At 38.3% G+C, this 20,867-nt stretch overlaps 1 protein-coding gene and 1 pseudogene across 2 annotated transcripts in view; one reads left to right on the top strand and one right to left on the bottom strand.

The window, feature by feature from the left end:
* Window positions 1–10,666: 10,666 nt before the first annotated feature.
* The window catches only part of TEX9 (testis expressed 9), a 61,174-nt gene continuing 50,973 nt past the window's right edge, over window positions 10,667–20,867 (top strand). For both annotated transcript variants that reach the window (XM_090272011.1, XM_090272012.1), the window contains exons 1-3: window positions 10,667–10,711; window positions 10,855–10,946; window positions 20,373–20,436. In XM_090272011.1, the coding sequence (XP_090128137.1) occupies window positions 10,685–10,711; window positions 10,855–10,946; window positions 20,373–20,436 (183 nt within the window). In that variant the 5' untranslated portion in view covers window positions 10,667–10,684. The remainder of the gene's footprint in view (window positions 10,712–10,854; window positions 10,947–20,372; window positions 20,437–20,867) is intronic.
* On the bottom strand, window positions 15,334–20,696 carry LOC150016540 (small ribosomal subunit protein eS4-like; annotated as a pseudogene).

The following is a 20,867-nucleotide window of genomic DNA, read 5'->3' on the forward strand; positions in this document are numbered from 1 at the left end:
CATCTGCGCCGCCTGAGCAGTAGGGGCTCGTATATATAGATGAAGTTAACAGAGGTGGCACTCGGCCAAACCAGAGCTGTGTGATAGCGTTAACACTTACATGCTAAGAAATTCTCTTAGATGAGGGTGACCTGGGAAAATGAAAATACATGCGTATGGAGGTGGGGATCCTGGCTACGGTCACCCTGACATCACAGTTCTTAACTGCCTATTTGAAGAATCAATTTTGTTTACTTGAGGGAGCAAAGAGCTGGAGGCGATATGTCAGGAGGACAGAAATTTTCTCTACTTCCTTTAAGTTCAGTAATGCATATATATGCATATGTATTGTATATATTATAATTTGTATAATATTATATATATATATATATAACATTTTATTTCTGTTCTTTTGCTCTCTTTAAGCTTAAATTGCTCTTCTTTCTCTCATTGCCTAAGGGGGAACATTAGATTGTTGATTTAGATTTACTTCTTTTTTAATATATGCACTTAATGCTAAGCACTCTTGTCTAAGCACTGCTTTCACTGCATCCCTCAAGGTTTAAAAAGTTGTATTTTCATTTAATTCAAAATGTTTTTAAATTTCTCTTGAGACGTTTTCTTTGACCCATGTATAATTTAGAAGGGTATGTTTAATCTCCAAATATTTTGGAATTTTTCCAGCTATTTTTCTGTTATTGATTTAGAGTTTAATTCCACTGTGGCCTGAGAACATAGTTTGTATGATTTCTGTTATAGGTTGAATTGTGCCCCTCCAAATACAATAGTCCCTCTCTATATCGCAGTTCACTTATCGTGGCCTCACTGTTTTGCAGGATTTAAAAAAATGTTATATTTAATTATTTGTCACCGATTTTTCACTATATCACAGGATTTGCGGTCGTCGTCGTCGGCAGCCGTCCGTCTCGAGAGACGATGGCGTAGCTTCCCGAGAGTCTATCTGCACTGCCGAGAATGGCTGTGCAGTCCGATTCGGGAGTGACAATCCCTGCCGCACTTGGTACAGGTGAAGGCAGATGGCTGTTGTTGCTGCTGCTGACGCTGCTTCCGCCTCGATCTTTTCTGGACCGCCTCCTCGTTGCGCGCAGCCTCCGCGGAGGCTGCGCGCAACAGGATTTGCAGTACTGTATACGTATGTTGTTAAAGTTACGTAGGTTTAAGAGTGTAGAATAAATGTAAGGTTCCTACTTCGTGGAGGGGTCTAGAATGTAATACCCACAATAAGTGAGGGAATACTGTTTATGTTGAAGTCTTAAACCACTACCACCCCCATCTGTGAATATGACCTTACTTGGAAATAGGGTCTTTGCAGATATAAACAAGTTAGGATGAAATCAGTAGAGTGAGTAAGTGCCTGGCAATGTGCTTTTATTGTAATATAAATTCCTGCTATTAAGCTTTTGGTTGCTGGAGCATCCATTTCAAAGCCATCCATCTTGGATACAGTATTCCCTCACTTATCGCAGGTATTATGTTCTAGACACCCCCACGAAGTAGGAACCTTACATTTATTCTACACTCTTAAACCTACATAACTTTAACAACATACATATACAGTACCGCAAAATCCCGCGATATAGTGAAAAATTCATGATAAATAATTAAATATAATATTTTTTAAAATCCTGCAATACAGTGACGCTGCGATAAGTGAACTGCATTATAGAGAGGGACTACTGGTAAACTCATTGCTAGCTGGGTGACACAGCTACTAGCTAAACAACTAGTTAAGGAGCCAGTCCTCCCCCATTCATGAAGTTCTCCTTTTAGAAAGCCTTTAATAACCTACATAACTGTTTGAGAGACTACTGTTTTTCATCCTGCAACCTAATTCCTGAATTTTAAAATTCACCAACAAAAAGTGAACCTAAAAAACCCTAGGCACCCCAACCTTGACTCCATTAAAGGAGAACCCAAGGTTGTGCTTTGTCTCTCTACCTGGAACCTCTCTGTGAGGCCATTGGACTTGCCATGTATCTTTCCTTCAGGACTTGTGAATAATAAACCTTGTCTTATCAGAGTTCCTTGATGATTGTTGCTGAGGTGCATCTTGCCATCACAGTAAGAACCACAAGGTCCAGTCCAGCCACAATGCTGGCTCTGGTTGTGGAAATGGCTGGGGAGGAGGGATGGAGGGGAATGTTTATGGGGGCTGGCCACAGGTAGTAAGAGCCCAAGTGAGTGCCCCTAGTCATTCCTATCCAATAGCATCACTATCAATAGACTGAAACTGATATGAAATCAGGGTCCTAAGCCAATTGATTGGAGTTTTTATGAGAATAAATGTAAAGGTAGAGACACACAGGGAGAACACTATGTTGATTATAGAGGCAGAAATTGAAATGATGCAGCTGCAAGCCGAGGAACACCAAGGAGTGACAGCACCAGAAGCTAGGAAGAGACAGGGTAAGATTTTTCCCTACAGGTTTAAAGGGGAACATGTCCCTGCCAACACTGATTTTAGACTTCTAGCCTCCAAAACTGAGACAATATGTTTATTTTCTGTTAAGCTACCTAGTTTGTGGTATTTTGTTATAGCAGCCTGAAAAAATGAACATAATTTTGATTCTTTTAAATTTATTAATGTATCTTGGTGGAATGTTCCATGTGACCTTGAGAAAAACGTGTATTTTGCTGTTGTTGGGTACAGTATTTGCTAAATGTCAATTAGATCAAGTTGATAGTCCTGTTCAGGATGATTATATCCTTACTGATTATCTGTTTGCTTAAACTATCAATTACTGAAAGAGGGGTGTGGAAGTCTCCAAATACATTAGTGGACTTATTTATATATTTTTTGCCTTCCTATCAGGGTTTGCCTCATGCATTTTGACACTCATTTTTAGGTGCATTCACATAAAGAATTGTTATGTCTTTTTGGAGAATTGACCTGCTTATCATTACATAATCCTCCTCTTTGTCACTGATAATTTTCCTTGTTCTGAAATAATCTTTGTTTGTAATTAAAATAGTTACTCCAGCTTTCTTTTTAATAGCATTAGAATGTTGTACTTTTCTATATCTCTTGACTTTTTCATTTTAATAATTTATTTTTAATGTTGAAACAATTTGATCGATGTCTTTCACAAACCTAAAATTCACCCATGTAAAGTGTACTATTCATTGGCTTTTTGTACAACATATTCACAGAGTTGTGCAACCATTAACACAATTTTAGAATATTTTCATTAACTCTCCCTCACCCCCCTCAAAAAAACCTCCTGGCAACCACTTAGTCAGTCCCCATCAACTGCCAGAGCTAGGCAACTAAAATTTAATGTCTGTTTCTATAGATTTGCCTGTCCTGGACATTTTATATAATATGGAGTCATATTTGAATGGAATATGTGCTTTTTTGTGAATTCTTTCATATAGCATTTTTTATATGTTTTGATTATGCTGTTATAGTTGTCCCAATATCTTTTCCCTTTCCTCCCCTCCACCCAGCAATCCCCTCCTCCAGCAGCCTTCGTCCATGTCCATGGGTCATGCATAAAGCTCTTCTCAACACCACCCTGTCCATTCTGCACACTCCTACTATACTTCTTAATTCCTGCACCATTTCCCTCCTTCTCCCTCCATCCCCCTCCCAGTGACTTCCCCCCACATGCTCCCCATACCTATGATTCTGTTCCCACTCTAGTTGTCTGCTTAGTTTGCCTTTGTTTCCATTCCCCAGCTTCTGTTGTTGATAGTTGTGATACTGTTTTCATTTTAATGTTCATAGTCTTGATCTCCTTTTTCTTAAATAAATCCCTTTAACATTTCATATAATAATGGCTTGGTGATGATGAACTCCTCCATCTTTACCTTGTCTGGGAAGCACTTTCTCTGCCTTTCCGTTCTGAATAATAGCTTTGCTGGATAGAGTAGTCTTGGTTGTGGTTCAGCATGTTTTTAAGGTTCATTTATATAGTAGTATTGTCAGTACTTTATTTCTTTATTTGCTGAATAATATTCTATTGTATGTATATACCACTTTTTATTTACCCATTACAGTTTATGATTGGTTATTTTCCCATTTTGGCAATTCTGAACAATGTTGCTATAAACATTTGTGTACACTTTTTGTGTGGGGAATGTTTTCATTTTTCTTAGGTATTAACCTAGGGATGGGTTGCTGGATCATGTTGTAACTTTATGTGTAAACTTTTGAGGAATTACCTCTTTTTTCCACAGTGCCTGCATAATTTAATATTCCCATCAACCATATATAAAGGTGTGAATTTCTCCATATCCTCTCCAACATTTGTTATTGTCTATCTTTTTGATTACTGTATAGTCATCTTAGTGGGAGGAAGTAGTATCTCACTGTGATTTTGATTTTGATTTCCTTGAAGACTAATGATATTGAGAAACCTCCCATGTGTTTTTGGCTATTTATATATCTTTGGAATAATGCCTATGTGGGTTTCTTGCCCCCAAATTACTTGGTTTATCTTTTTATTTTTGAGATTTAGTAGCTCTATATATACTTTAGACACAAATTTCTTATCAAATATAATTTTTGTAAAATTTTCCTCCCCTTCTATAGTCTGTCTTTTCACTTTATTTATGGTATCTTTTGCAACAAATGTTTTTAATTTTGTTGTTTGTGCTTTTTGGTGTCATATCAAATAAATCATTACCTAATTCAAGATGGTGAAAATTTACACCTATATTTTCTTTGAAGAGCTTTATAATTTTGGCTCTTAAGGTTAGGTCTTTGATCCATTTTGAGTCAGTTTTTGTACACAGTGTAAGATAAGGGTCCAACTTCATTCTTTTACATGTGGACATCTACTTACCCTAGCACTGTTTGTTGAAAAATTCTTTCCCATTGTATGGTCTTAGCACCCTTGCTGAAGATTAGTTGACCCTAAATGTGAAGACTTACTCTGGAGTTTATTTCCCCCAAACTGGAATTTTTGACTGTTTACTGTGTTCCAGGCATAATCCTAAGCACATTTCATTTACGCCTCATATCAACTGTGAGATGGGCTCTATTCTTACTCCTGTTTTACAGATGAGCTAATCGAAATAGAGTGTTTTTGTCCAATACTATGTTACAGTGTGAAAACAAAAGGGTCCCCAAAATTCCCCACAACACATGGTTTGGGGAATGGGGGATGGGACTCAGTGGTACATAACCACTTTTCTTAAAAGATGCCTTTGCATACCTATGGTGGGTGGCTAGCATCTTAGTTATGCAAATAGCCATGGGCCATCCAAAGCACCAAGGAGATGGGATGGGTTTTGACCATAGAATGATGATGAAAGAGCTTACAGGGCCTGTGCAAGGTTCTGCTAATGGTCAGAACTGGTTACCCTGCCCATTGTTCACAGGCCACGGTCAGGGATTCAAAAATAAGGCGGCAGCCATTGGGGGAAGTCCTTGCAGTTTGGGAAAGAGAGAAAGCTGTGCAGTCTGAAAGAAGGAAGGAGCAGCTCTGTAGTTCATAGGTATATGGCCATATGGCCTGGGCTAGTAAGAAAGCAGGCCTGCTGCAGCTTTAATTGTGCCAGCTTCAGCAGACTCAAAGCTGCCAAGAACTCCTCTTTGCAGACTTGGCCTTTCTGAACTTTTCTGGACTTCACCATGATCCAGTGCAACATCATGCATGTTTTCCTGTACTATTATAAGGAGGTTGATGACTTCATACTTCAGATCCTGAAGGAGAGAGGTGACAGATAGGAATAGAGAACTTCTGGGCATGTTTTTGGCTTATAGCCTTTTGGGGAGCAAGGGGAATGCTGGGTCCTGTGGAGGAACAGGGCTCTGAGCAGGAGAGCTCACACACACACCCCGCCCCGATCCCCCAGGTTGGAATATTTTAAATAAAAACCTTTTTTTTTTCTCAACACTAATTGTTGGGTTTTACACAAAGGCACCATGTAAAAGAGCCCCCTTTTGTTTGGTAACAACTACCAAGCTAGTAAATGGCACAACCAAGGCATAAACTTAGGCCTAATGACCTGAGAGTCTGAGCTCTGATGCATGCTGTAAATAATTGTGAGAAATCAGAACTTAGAATTCCACTGAAGAGTTCATTTTAAACAAAACAATGGAGGTTGGCTTGGCCACTAACTTTGGAAAAGCACAAGAGAGTAGGGGCTTTACTGTCTTGCTTCCCACTGAGTATTAGAAATGGACCTGCCAGACTTCCAGCAAAGATGGAGGCATATAGACAGACACACTACATTTCCCTCCACAACTAAGAAGAAATACAACTACCTCAAAACTAGAAACAACCAGAAGTTCCAGAAAATCAAAGTGCATGGAGGTCCAGCAAACAAAGATATAAAGAAGAAATACTCATTCAGACCGGTAGGAGGGGCAGAGCGTGGGCGAAGACAATACGGTGTGGTGGTGGCAGCAGTGGCAACAGCAGCAGGTCAGCAGAAAGTGCAGTTAAAAGTTTTAAAAAGTCAGGAGGGACACCTGGGGAGCGTTCCCAGCTCCTCACCAGAGCAGCTCACTGTCCCAGCACTGGAGAAAATCAAGCCTCGTTGCTTTTGACTGTACAAACCAGTGAGGGTTGGGATGGAGGCAGAAACTGCCAGTCTCTCAGCAGAATCTGCTTGTTTAAAGAGCCCCCACAGACCTAGAGTGTCCGCAGACCCACCCACTCTGGGAACGATGGCCAGGGCAACAGCTAGAGGGGTGCCAGTCTGGTGCGGAAGTGGGAGAAGTGCCTGGAAAAGGGGCGAGTGCTGGGCAAGTGGCATTTTTCCTTCTCAGACACCTCCCCACAGACAGCGCCACAACGTGATGAAACAGGTCGCCCTGTACTGACGAATCCCTAAGGCTACACTCCTTACAACGTAACAAGAGTGACAGCTCTGCCTGGGACATGGAAGCAGACAAACACAGGAGACTTCCAGTCAAGATGGAGGCCTAGATTGACACACTCCCTCTCCCTCCATAACTAAGGAGGAATACAACTATTGCTAAACCAACAATAACCAGAAGTTCCAGAAAATAAATGAAAGTCCAACGTATAAAGTTATAAAGAAGTGGTGCTCATCTGGACAGGTAGGAGGGGTGAAGCCAGGGAGGAGAGGTCAAGCTGTGCTGTCTGCGGCAGCAGCAGTGATGGTGGCAGGACAGCGGTAAGCACAGACATTCGTATTTAAGGGGAGGCGAGAAGCTCCTGAGGAGCACCCCCAACTGCAGACCAGACCTGTCAGCTTATGATTCCAAAGCTGGGAAAGGCAGACCTCCATTGCCTTGGACTGTGAGGGCTGGAGGGGGTGGGGATGGAGGAGGAGGCTCCCGGTCTCTCAGCGGAGAGTGAATGGCAGGAATCCATCTTGGACCCCCATCCCTGCAGAAAATGCCACAGCGTGGTGAGATGGGTCGCCCGGTTGTGACGACTGCATGGGGTTCCGCCTGCTATAGCATAGGAGGTGTGACAGCCCTGCCCAGGAAGCAAAGGTAAACACAAAACTGTCAGGATGGCACAGATCATGATAGAGATCCCAGTGACGCAGCTGACCAGACAGCAAATTTCTAATCTAACGAAGCAGGAAATAGAAAATCTTTCTGAGCCACAGTTCAGAGCCATGGTTATAAAAGTTATTACAGACCTAACAGCAGATCTTAAACAAGACAGGGAAGAAATGAAGGCTAGTCCTGCTGAAATGAACAAAACACATACAAAACTAATGGTGAGGGCAAGAAAACCAGGGATCAAATCAACAAATCGGAACATAGGGGAGGAACAAACAGTCAACCAGTGCAGAAAGAGGAAACGAAAAGTGAGGAAAATGAGGAGAGGCTCAGAAACCTATGGGACAGCTATTAGCAGGCCATCATCCAAATCATAGGGTTACCAGAAGGTAAAGAAGAACTAGAAATTGAAAAATTATGTGAAAAAATAATGAAACAGAACTTCCCTAACTTGGGGAAGGAAATAGACTTACAGGTCCAGGAAACACAGAGAGTTCCAAAAAAACTGGATTCAGGGAGAAACACACCAAGACATATTATAATCAAAATGTCAAAAATTAAGGATAAAGAGAGAATCTTAAAAGCAGCAAGAGAGAAGAGAATTACGTACAAAGGGGTCCCAATAAGACTATCAGCTGATTTCTCAAAAGAAACTCTGCAGGCAAGAAGGGACTGGCAAGAAATATTCAAGTTAATGAAAAGTAAAAACTTACTGCCATGATTACTTTATCCAGCGAAGCTGTCATTCAGAATAGAAGGGCAGAGAAAGTCCTTCTGGGACCAAGTAAAACTGAAGGAGTTCTCAGATCCAAACCACTGTTACATGAAATGTTAAGGGGACTTGTTTAGGAGAAGGAGGATAAAAACTAAGAACATTAAAATGAAAACTGTATCACAACAACCAACAACAGAAGCTAGGGAATCGAAACAAAGGCAAACTAAGTAGGCAATGAGAATGGGAAAAGAATTATAGGTATGGGGAACATTATGGGGGGAGGTCAGCAGGGAGGAGAAAGGGGGGAAAGGGAGGGAGATGGTACAGGAATTAAGAAGCATAGTAGGAGGGAGTGTAGTAGATAGGAAGAGGTTGAGAAGAACTATATGCACAACCAATGGGCATGGACTAAGGATGGGGACAACTGGAGGTGGGGATGTCACTGGGTGGAGGGGAACAAAGGGAAAAGAAATTGGGACAACTGTAACAGCATAATCAATAAAGCATATTAAAAAAATAAGAGAACATATGAATAACTTAAGCCAACTACATTCAACAACTAAAGGGAAAAGGACAAATTCTTTGGAAAACAGACAATGTACCAAAACTGATACAGGAATAAATAGAAAATCTGAATAGCGCCCCCCCCCCCCGCCCCCAAGGAAATGGCCCTGCATTCTTTGGTTGAAACTCCTCCATGCCAACTTAAGAATTCACTTATTTATCTTTTTGTCTTTCTAAAAAGTAAAGTGTATTGAAGTATTACTCATCTACAATAAAATACCATTTAAGTATACAATTTGTTGAGTTTTAACAAATTTATACACTATATAACTGAAACTACCGAACAGGGGTGGGATCCCCAACGTTCCCACAGTCCATGGTTTCGGGGATGGAGGAGGAGATACTGCTTTTAAGGTACTTTGCATATTGATGGCAAGCTGATAGCTAGATAATAGCTGTGCTACTGCCTTGGCAAAAGGTGTATGTGACTTCCAGGATTTAAAAGAAGGGCGGGCAGCCTTGAGAAGAGGAACATGTTGGAAATGTGCCTTGTTGTAGGAGCATTGAAACTGGAAAAGCCAGTGCCCATGCTGCCTGTCATCTACCAGACCCAATAAGCAGAGACAGGGATTGAGTCTTTATGGGAGCTTTATTCAGATGGTTGGCAGCCTGAGAAGACAACGGGTTTGTACCCTAATAGACTGTCTTAAATTCCAGTATAAAATGGGCCCTTTTATAAGGAAAAGAGTAGGTATGGGGGTTGGAATTCAGGGAAAAGTTGAATTGGATAAAAGCTACAGTGTCCTTTCATCTGTGTCCTGGGTGGTCCCTGTGTCCTCCGCGGTGGTCACCCTGGAGTACAATGGCTTGGATGCCAGCTTGAGTGCTTGCAGTCCTCCTGAGGCACAAAGGTGGAACTGCTTATGGTTTCCTGGAATCAAGGTGGGTCATACCTCCAGTTCCTCAAACGATAGCTTTTTACATACATTGGTTAGTAAGCTCATGCGCTGTTACTTGAAACTAAAATTTTCCAACATTTGAGTCCCCGATCAGCACGTTGTAGCAGCCATATGAGGAGGAGCGAACAGTCATGCAGTTTGTAGTCAGGATCCAGCCATGCAGCCTAGGCTAAAAAAAAAGCAGGTGTAGTAATGCTTTGATGGTGCCTGCTGAAGCCATGAAGGACTCTGCCTTGCAGACTCGAACTCTATCTGGACTCTTGGAACTTGAGACCTACGGAAAGGACACTGCTTAACAATATTGTATGGTGCTCTGGGTCAGCATTTACAATAAATGCAGGCAGAGAGAGAAGAGGGAGAGGGAGGGAGGGAGAGGGAGGGAGGGGGAGAGAGAGGGAGGATGAGGGAGGGTGAGGGAACTAGGGAGAGAGGGGGAGAGATCTGGGGTGTAAGGAGAAGCCACGTGGTTTTGAGAGTCTGCCAGGAGGTCTGGTACCTCTGACTGGCGTATTCTGTAATTGGCCTGCTTTGGCAGAGAGGCACTACTAAGTGTTTTAAGTGTTTTGGGGTATTTTAAAGGGAGTGGGACCACAGTAGAAACCTGATGTTATTCTGAATCTGTAAAACTTTTAAATGAACCCCCTTTCCTTTTCCACCAAACTTCTGTATTGGGAGTCACGCTTCATGGCAGCAGGCAATCAGACCCCACAGCTGTTATAGGACAGCAGAGGCTGGGGTTCTGTAACAGTCCCATCACTGTTAACCCTCCCCTCACCCCACTGCCCCATCACTGCCCCACCACTTAAGAATTTATAAGTCAACGCAGCACCTCGGCCCCTCATATTGGAGGCCGCAGTTCTTAATTGCTCTTCACGCTGGGGAAAAGAGAGGCCGAGAGGTGCGCGCCGCACCCCCGCCCCCCCCGCCCTCAGGCTCCGCCCAGCCCCTGCGGCTCCTGTTTAAGGGCGCGGGAGGGAGTGAAGGCATAGCCGGGGGCTTCAGGATGCCCGAGATGAGGTAGATCTCGCGGTAAGTTACGCCGTTGCCTCGGTAACGGCGTCTTGGTCACGAAAGATGGCGGGGCGAGGTCTTGGGGTCAGGGTCCGTGTAACCCCAAACTCCTGGGTCGTGAATAGGATTGGGGCGCGGGGGGAGGAGTGTCTCGGGTGGTGGTGGTGGTGGTGGCGGCAGGGGACGCCGAACCTCTTTAACTCTGGGTCAGAAAGTCTCCGTCTCTTTTACAGAGACGGACCGCTTCAGGGACGCCACTGCCGCCACGCGTTCAGCAACCTGCTACACCTCGACGAGACTTCCTCGCCCAGGAGGAAGAATATAAGTAAGAAATTTGGCGGCTCACCTTTTCCTTCTTTCTTTCGCCTGAGTGAGGCTGCTTACAAGTACTTTTTATGGTGATTGGATTTTTGGGACCACTCACTGCCCAGCATTCTCTTCTGTCTTTTTAACTTGAGCTCGCCTTCGTCCTAGGTGTTTAAAGTGAGTGAAAATTTAATTTCACCCAAGCAAATGTGTTCGTTAGTAAGATGATACTGCTAAACATGGTTTTGATAGCAAGAACTGCCACGATTAGTTCAGTTTCTTGGTTAAAGAATTCCATGTAATTCAAGTTCCTAGAGTTAACGTCTGTAAATTACTTTTAGGCTTGGTTTCTAAATTGAAAGCTTATCTCTCAGGGCATTTGGAATTACTTTTCTTGTCCACATGTGGTGGAGCCGAGAGAAGGATTTCCTTTTTTTTAAAATATCTGTTCAGCGTAATAAACTATGCTGACAACACGTGCTTTCATTCTTGGATGATTTCACTCTTCACCCCCCCACCCCACCCCAGTTTTCACACAGATGCCAAGAGTAATCATTTTATTTGATCAGGTCATTCCCTTGCCTAAAACTTTGCAGTGGTTTCATGTTGAACTTCGAAAGCTCTGTCAGATCTGGCTCCTGCGCCTTGTTTGATCTTGTGCTCTCTCTTATGCCTACAGCTCTCCAGTCTACTTGACCTTTCAGGTCCTCAAGCTTTTCCCTTAGCTCTCCTTGAAGGCAGTCACGCATGCCTGCTCCGTGTAATGCTCAGAGTGGCCTTCTTTGACTATGCTAAATAGGCTCCTCTGTTACTCTTTTTTTATTGTCTTATTAATTTTTTCTTTGCGTTTAGCATAACCTTACAATAAATTCATTTGTTAGTTTACTTTCTGTCTTTTTCCTCCACTGGATGATGAGTTCCACAAGGTCCAACGTCCAAGGTATTTTTTCATTGTATATACCCTTACAACAAAAATTATATTTTTAGCAGTTCACTTTCTTTTTAAAGTAACTAATTTAAATTTGGATCACATTCCAGCAGTTCTTTAAGCTGTTAAACAGAGTTACCATATAATCTGTACTTAAAATTAAAATATATTTAAAGTTAAAACTGATATGTACTCTCTTTAGACAGAGAAGGAAAACTCTGACTCCAAAAAACCTCCGCTGCCTTGCGGCATACCTCTTCAAGGGAAAGGCTAAGGGAGTAAACCCCGACAGAAAATCCGGAGCCGGAGTCCCTAAGGCGGTTTGACGTTGTAGTCAACACCGGCAACTCCTGCGGCGCACCTGAAGCCAAGCTGTATTGACTCCGTCTTTCCCTTGGACCCTTCAGCTGCGAAGAGAGGGGGGCTCTGCTGCATGGGCAACAGCAGACCCTCCATATCACCCTGCCCAGGCTCTGTAGCTTCAGCTCCACTGGAGAGGACACTCCAGCGTCATCGCAAGATGTCGATTCAACATGGGAGGAGACAGATACCGTGTCACTCCCGAGTCGGACTGCACAGCCATTCTCGACAGTGCAGATAGACTCTTAAGAAGCTACACCATCGTCTCTCGAGACGGACGGCTGCCGCCGACGACGACTCTCTTTAGATGAATGAGACACATGCCCCCTTGCCATAACTGTAGGAATATAATTATTCCTATTTGATGAAATGGGTCTATTCCAGTTTAAGACTGGACTTAAGAAACAGATCTGTTGTCCATACACAATTCTGAATCTGCTGTGCTCAACCTAAAAGTTATTTCCATCACCATACACCAGATAGCATTAACTACCTGTATTGATTAGGTCAATTCATTTGTTTATTGAAGGGTATATTTTGCACCTGGCTCTGGCTGTCTTTAGTAATATGGTCCTGCTTAAAGGCAGGCATCTACAGGAGCTGTTCTATTTTAGCAAAAGTTGTTTTGTGGTAAAGGCACCCAAGTGTTAACTTGTTCTGTAACCTGTACTCTGCAGTGTACAAATTGGAGGCATTACAATAGTAGTTTCAAGCTCTGACTGAAACTTGTAGATCATTTCTGCACCATGGAGAAGAGCAAAATGGCCATTTTTTATTGTGATAAAATTGGTATACATTATATATATATTAGGTGTCCGATATTATAATTCAGTATTTGTATATACTACATAGTGATCACTACTGTAAGTCTTAATTACTCCCTCTCCCAACCCTTACCCCTCTATTATCTATTTTTTGCATCTATGAGTTTATTTTTGTTTTGCTTTGTTTTCTCTCTCTCATTTTTAGATTCCAACATATAAGTGAAATCATATGGTATTTGTCTTTGGCCATTTTTATAGGCAAGAATACAAGTTCATAACACAGTATTTTGCTACACGTTGTTTTGATGTTAAGCATATTATGATGTCTTTTCAATCAGCTGAACACAGGACTTCCCAGGGGTTTCAATCCAGAATTGGAGGAAACAATCACTACGAGGATAGACTAAGGAACATGTTGATTATTGAAATCAATAAATTTTCCAAGTTTCATGTGTATATCATACAACCAGAGAGCTAAACAATAATATTATGTGACATCTGTTTTAATTGGTCTTGATAACTGGTAGGGCAAACCTCCACACCACCCCCCACCTCCCCAACCCCCTGCCTATAAATGTCATTTACATTGTATTTATAGATTAATTTGCAAAGAACTTACATTTTGATGCTATTGAATCTTCCATAAATATGGTACATTTCTATTTACACATGGGTATTTTGGTGTCTGTTAATAGTATTTGATCATATTACTACATAAAAGTCTTGCATATGTACTTTTCACATTGTTCCTTATAGTTTTTATTGCTATAATTAATGGCTTTTTTTCCTATTATATTTCCTAATTGGCTAGATGTATTGGAACATTGATTTTTGTATATTGATCCTAACACCTGTCTACATAAATATAGGTCATCAGGTCTGCTTAACTTTTTTTTTTAAGTTGTATCATAGCTGTCAGTTGTTAGAGTGAAAGGTTACAAAGCAAAAGCAGTAGGAAATGGTGCATGGTGGGAAGTCTGGGGAAAACCAGGCAAAAGCTTCTTACAATCCTCTCTTGGAGGTTTTCAAAAAATAATGAATGAATATTGGCTTTTTTTTCAAATACTTTTTCTGCATCAATTTATATGATCATATTTTTTTAGTTTGTTAATGTGATGATTGCATTAATTGATTTTGAATGTCAAATGAGCCTTACATACCTGGAATAAATCCTGTTTCATTGTGGTATATAATACTTTATACATTGTTGGATTTTATTTACTAATATTTTATTAAGGATCTTTGCATCTATTTCATGAGAGATACTCATCTGTAGTTTTAGTTTCTTGTAATGTCTTTTTCTGGTTTTGGTATTACCTTTATTCTGGCCTCATAGAATTAGTTAGAAAATGTTCCTTCTGCTTCTAGTTTCTGGAAGAGATTGTAGAGTATTGGTATCATTTCCTTCTTAAATATTTGGTACAGTACACCAGTTAAAAGCGTCTGGGTCTTGCGCTTTCTGCTTTGGAAGTTTTATAATTATTGATGTAATTACTTTTTGATATATGCCTCTTCATATTATCTATTTCTCCATGTGTGAATTTGATAGTTTGTATCTCTCAAGGACTTGACTTATTTCATCTAAGTTAATCACATTTGTGGGCACAAGTTGTTCATAGTACTCCTTCATTATCCTATAGTCCATGGGATCAACAGTGATGGCTTCTCTTTAATTTGTAATATTAGTATTTTGTGTGTTCTCTCTTTTTTTCTTGGTTAACCTGGCTAGAATTTTATAATTTTTTTTGTCTTTTCAAAGAATTAGCTTTGGTTTCATTGATTTTCTCTATTGTTTTTGTTTTAAATGTCATTGATTTCTGCTCCAATTTTTATTACCTCTACTTCCTTTAGGCTTAAATTGTTCTTCATTTTCTGGTTTTCTAAAATGGAAGCTTAGATTGCGGGTTTTAGATCTTTCTTTTCTAATACATGCATTTAATGTTACAAATTTCCTTCTAAGCTTTGCTTTTACTGTATCCCACACATTTTTACCCATTGTATTTTCATTTAGTTAAAAATATTTTTAGATTCCCTTTATCTTTTGACCTATGAGTTACTTATAAGGATTTTTTTTGTTTAATCTTCAAATATTTAGCAATTTTCTAGTTGTCTTTCTGTTTTTGATTTCTAATTAAATTCAGTTATGGTATGTGAACATACTTTATATGATTTCTACTCTTTTAAAATTATAGGGTGTATTTTATGGACTACAATATGATCTATGTTAGCAAATGTTCCATGTGAGCTTGAGAAGGATGTGTATTCTGTGGTTGTTAGATGGACTATTTTATTCTCATCCTGTATTTTTAATTAAGTTAAAAAAACTTTTCCAATTATATCACCTATAGATTATTTTATCCACTGCTCATTTTGATTGCCAGTCTCTTGTCTCTATCTTCAGCAGTAGTGAGGCAGATACCTTTTTCCATGGTGAAGAGAAATTGTCTTTGCCAATAATAAAGATATTGGAGAGCTGAGTGGCAAAGCTATTTATTGCCTTTGATATCTTTCACATGAACCATATTAAAAGAATCAGAATGTTTCTGTCTCTTGGTGATCACACCAGTTCTTCCCAGGTTAGCACCTCTGGTTACCACCATACAGTTTCCAATCAATCTGAATTGTGTCATTCACATTGATGAGGAAATCAGAGTGGAGTGAGCATCATGAGTAACCAGAGGAGAGATTCCTTTGGGCCCACAAAGATCTTTCTCACTCTGCAAACTTGTATGTGGCCTCCTCAGCTATAATATAATGAACAGCAAAGCAACCCTTGGTATTATAGATCAGACAGAAATTATTTCTGGTCTTGCTGATGATATCCATAAAACCAGCAGAATAGAATAGATTGTATTGGTTCAGACCTTGCTTCAGAGCTGCAACACACCTGCATTTACTTCTTGGGACCGAAAGAGTTGGATTCACTCCAAGTACCAGTGCTGGAGCAGCAGAGTGCTAAAAAGGCACCAGTCACACTGAAGTGTTTGGCATCAGGGCAAGACCTGGAGGGGCAGCTTTCTCTCAGACAGTAGTGCTGGCAGAGGCTTTTGTTCCTTTTCTGAGCCCTTCCCCCACAGAGCTGGCAGGCTGGCTCCATATCTGAGTCTCCATCAACCTCTCTGCTTAACTTTTATTCATTCTGTAGAGTCCCTTGGATTTTTCATAAACACAGTTATATGCAAATTATCATTGTTTTCTCCCTTTATACTTTCTCATGTACCTTTTTTCTTGATGTGGTTAGATCCTGCAGTTCAGTATGGAATAGAAAAAGTGGTGAGCATCTTTATCTTGTTTATGATTTTTAAGGAGCCCACTTTTAATAACTTATCACTGTGTTGGAGTTTGCTATAGAATTTTGGTAGATTTCTTTTATCAGGCTTAAGGATGCTGTTTCCCTTAATTCCTACTTTGAATGAATGTTAAATTTTATCAAAACTTTTTTCTCCAAATTAATTTAGGAGATGAAATGTTTTTTTCATCCTCTTGTTTAATGTTTTAATATACTGAACTACAAAGGCAGATTTAAAAAGTTTTTCTTTTAAAGACTGCTAAATATGTTGCTTTCATTTTATGTAGGTTTTTTTTACATCTATGAACAAAAATAAAATTGGTGTTTCACTTTTTTTCTAGTTCTTTTCCTTTCTGGTTTTGATACCAGTATTTTCCTTATAAAGTGAATCTTATTCCTGTTTTAGAAAAATTCTGTTCTTGGGAGCTTTTTGTTATCAGGGATCATCTGCTGCTCTTTGATTAAAATTGTGAAACAGACTGGTGTGGGCTTTTTTCCCCTTATCAATTTAGTTTCTTTAATAATTGTTGCTTCTAGAATAAATTTTGGTTATTTGATAGTTTTCTAGAAAAGTGTCCATTTAATGTGTTTTAAAATATATTAGAATAAATTTATTCTAATTATCACTTATTTCTTAAATCTTGGTTGTCTCTGTAACCCAGTATACAACCTTTTGGGGACTTGCCAATGTTGTCTATATATTTTATTGCTCTTTTCAGAGAATTAGCTTTTGGTTTTATTGCTAATTTGTATTTTTAAAATTTTTTCATTAGTCTTATCTTTATTATTTCTATCTCTTCTAATTGTGGTGGATTTATTTTTTCTTTTTTTTATTAGTTTTGTCTTTCTTATTTTTTAATAAATACATTTAATTTCTGTAAATTTCTCTCCAACTTTCTCTGTATTGCAGGACCTGTTTTGACATCTATTTCTTTTGTGCTAATTTAATATTTTTAAATATTTTATGATTTTCATATAGGTTATTTAAAGAGTGTGTTTTTTGTTTCTAAACATGATTTTTTCTTGTTTTAATTTTATTTTAATTGCACTATAGTCAGAATGTATATAACATTGATTTTTCAAAAATGTATTGAAACTTAGTTGTGATTAAATACAATACATGCTCACTTTTTAATAATATTCTTTGATAGTATATTACTATTTTTGACCAACTGTTAGATCAAGCTAATTAATTTTTATGTCCATAAGTATACCATCCTTTTTTCCCTAGTAGCTGCAATGGTTTCTGTTAAGAGATGTGCTGAAATCAACTATAACTATGTTTGAAGAATGATTATTAATGTAATTGTGTTCATTATTTGTTTGGAGGATATATTATTTGATTTATTTAAATTCTCTAGAGATGAATTATTCCTTTCATTATTATGTAGTGTCTGTTATATCTTTATTCATTCCTTTATAGTCAAACCTTGTATGTCATTTAGCTGTAAGAGAGTATTCCTTATATTGTATCTGATAATTTCTGCCTTCTAATAAGTGAATTTATTTATATTATTTTGTTGGTTAATTTGAAGTTGTTTTGGCCATAATATTTTTTGTGTTTTGTATTTACTATGCTTTTTTGTTGTTGTTGTTCCATCTTTTCTATTGAATGAGTTTATATTTTGTTTATTTTTCTTTTACTGGTTTGGAAAGACCTTATAATGCTTTAACTTGGTTTCCACCGGCCTGTCAGTTAGATACTAGATATTTTACTTCCTTTTGTTCTGAATATCCCTGCCTGATATTTTTATAGCCTGTACTAATTTAGATTTATCATTATGTTTTCTAATTTCTTTGCTCACCATGATTCTTTCTTTTTCCAGGTTTAATTTTTTTCTTCCTGAAGTGAAAATTTGAGTCTTAAAGCCTCCAGTCTTTTCTGAAAAATTTCTTACTTATTCTTCAAAGACAGTTTAGCTGAACATATGAACATAGAATTCGAGATGGCCAGTATTTTTCTCCCCACAGTTCATTAGAGATACCATTTCAATGTCCGTTGGAATGTAGAGATGTTGATGAGTCATGTACTTGTCAGCTTTTTAGACAATCATGCTGGTAACTATCTGTTCTTATTAAATATTTGCTTTGGTGGTTTAAAGGATACTCTCTTGGTCTTTGCAGTTCTGCCATCTCACTATAGTGTGTACAGATGTGCATTAGTTTTCTTAATTCTGTTGGAAATCCATCTCTTTCTTTGTTTCTGGAAAATTCTCAGCATATGTCTTCAAATATTGACATTCCCTCCTTATCTGGGATTTCCTTCTTTACCTTCTATTAGGTAGATATAAGTCTGTCTTTGTCATATAGTCTGTCTTTAATGAATGTTAATCTTTCCTTCATACTTTTAACCTTGTTTCTCTACCTCCTTTTAGGTGATTTCCTCATATCTGTCTTCTAATTCATTTATTCCTCCTTCAGTTCATTCTGTTGTTCAACTTATGCATTGACTTTGAACTTTAAATTTCTTTGACTGTTTTCATTTAGGTAATTTCTATTTGGTTCTTTTCCATATTCAGCGTTCTTTTCTAATAATGTCTGATTCTTACCTAATGGTTTCTATTCTTGCTTTGGTTTTTTCTTAAGTGAAAAATGCTTATTTAAAAATCTTTTTAAGATTGTTTTATTATCTTCAGTTCTTGTACAAATTTTGTTGCATCTGCCGAATCTCCCTTTTGGTGACTCATTTCTTCATGCCATTTGTTATCTTTGTGGAGTCATCTTTAGCAGGGTTTACTTTCTGAGGGGGTTGTATATGTTATAGATGAGTAAATGTCCTTAAGTGTGGTTTTGCATTTAGCTTACCAGTTTTTCACTGGCCAACTTTCTATATTAAAGTTTTGTTATAAAATCTCTCTACCATCTGAGTGAGATGAACTTGGACTACATTCCTCTATGTTCTCACTACTCACAAGAAATTCTTTTTCACCTCTGGCTATAGTTTCATTTCTGCTCACCTAAGGTTATGGTTAGTGTTTTTGTTTGTGTTTAACAGGTGTGGCTCTTCATGACTCCCACACATGCATCATTTTTTAGGTGTTAAGCTGTTTTGTCTTCTGTTCCTGTTAACTGCCCTCACATTTAGTTGCTGCTTTATTTTTGGTGCCAAGGTATTTCTCTTGCCTGAGTTTGAACTTAGCAATATATCCTTCATTATATTATATCCAGTATTTCCATTGGTTCTGAGCAGAAGAAAAGCCTTCTGAGTCATCTTGGTCTACTATATTGACCAGAAGCTTCTGATAGTTCTTGTTAGGGAAATGTGAAACCTCAGATAATTCTATCTTATATGGAACCTCAAGTCTTTATTAGGTAGTTTTCTTTTGATTAACTATCAAAATATAAAAATATTTCCTAAAACATTGGACTATTTTAAGAACGGATATGTTACTGATTTTTTGGGGGGAGGCAGAATTGGTGTTGCAGGTGGTTTGTGTTACTTCTGAATCACATACCTAATAAAAACAAACAACAAAAAATCTCATTTTAAAAGTTGCTCAACATGTTTTCTTCATATAACTTCAAAAGATCCTTGATGGTCTAGAAAATTTTTTTATTTTATTCTATGAATAGAAAAAAAAAAGTTACATGCTTTTGAATATGTTTATTACAGTGTTACTTTAAAAGTGAAAAAGGGACTTGAACTAACAATAGTAATAGATTAATATTATGTTAACTTCAACTATCAGAGTATTTTATATCCATTTAAGGCACTAATTATAAAGAGATAAACATCTATCTTCTATTTGTTATGGGAAAACAAATATAGTATATAGTATGTATATACTATAGTTCATCCCAAGAAGGTGGAGCATGGAATTGAGTTTATCCTTCCTAAAGAAATTATTCCACCTGAAGTGAGGGTCAGAGAGAGGCCAGGAGTTACACTGTTTGAATTTCTACCATAAAAAAAGAAACAAAAAAAAGAAAGGAATCATGGGGAGTTGGAGATAAGTGTTCTAATAGTTATGTTAATTTTAGAATAAAATGTGTTTATTTTGGAATTTGTTGCTTAGCTGAAGTGTAGTTACTGAAATTTAATTACTTGTATTTTTGTTAGAATCTTTAGTACATCCTAATTAGTAAATTATTTTCTGCCTTTAGGCGTTTAAACGCAGAATTGGAGGCAAAAACAGCTGATCTGGTTCGACAAGCTGAGGAAGCAATAGTAAGTAAATGTTGCTAGTAATTTCGTGTAAGTGCTAGATTTTTAATTCAATTTATAAGATACATACAAAAATACACAAAGTGTTAATTTTCAGCTCAATGAATTATCAGAGATTGAACCATGAATATGTGTATAGGTAGGTATATGTATATGTGCACGTATGTGTTTTTGGTAAGCACACATTTTCTAAAAGCCACTGAAAATTTTTCTATTTAGATGTCCAATCTAATAAGAACATTAATATTTACTAATCTTTCCATTATTTTAAGATTAATATTTTGAGAGTAGTTATGTGGAATTAACACTAATAATTTGGTAAGGAAAGAAAGTAATTTCTTGGCAAAAATTGGATAAAGGATAATAATCGTCGAACATCAGATGGTAATTTGTTTCTTAAATTCTGCAGTTGGTTATAACTTAAATTCTTAAGG

Source organism: Furipterus horrens, unplaced genomic scaffold (genome assembly GCF_987537825.1).
Source record: "Furipterus horrens unplaced genomic scaffold, mFurHor1.1.pri manual_scaffold_3, whole genome shotgun sequence".
NCBI lineage: Eukaryota > Metazoa > Chordata > Mammalia > Chiroptera > Furipteridae > Furipterus > Furipterus horrens.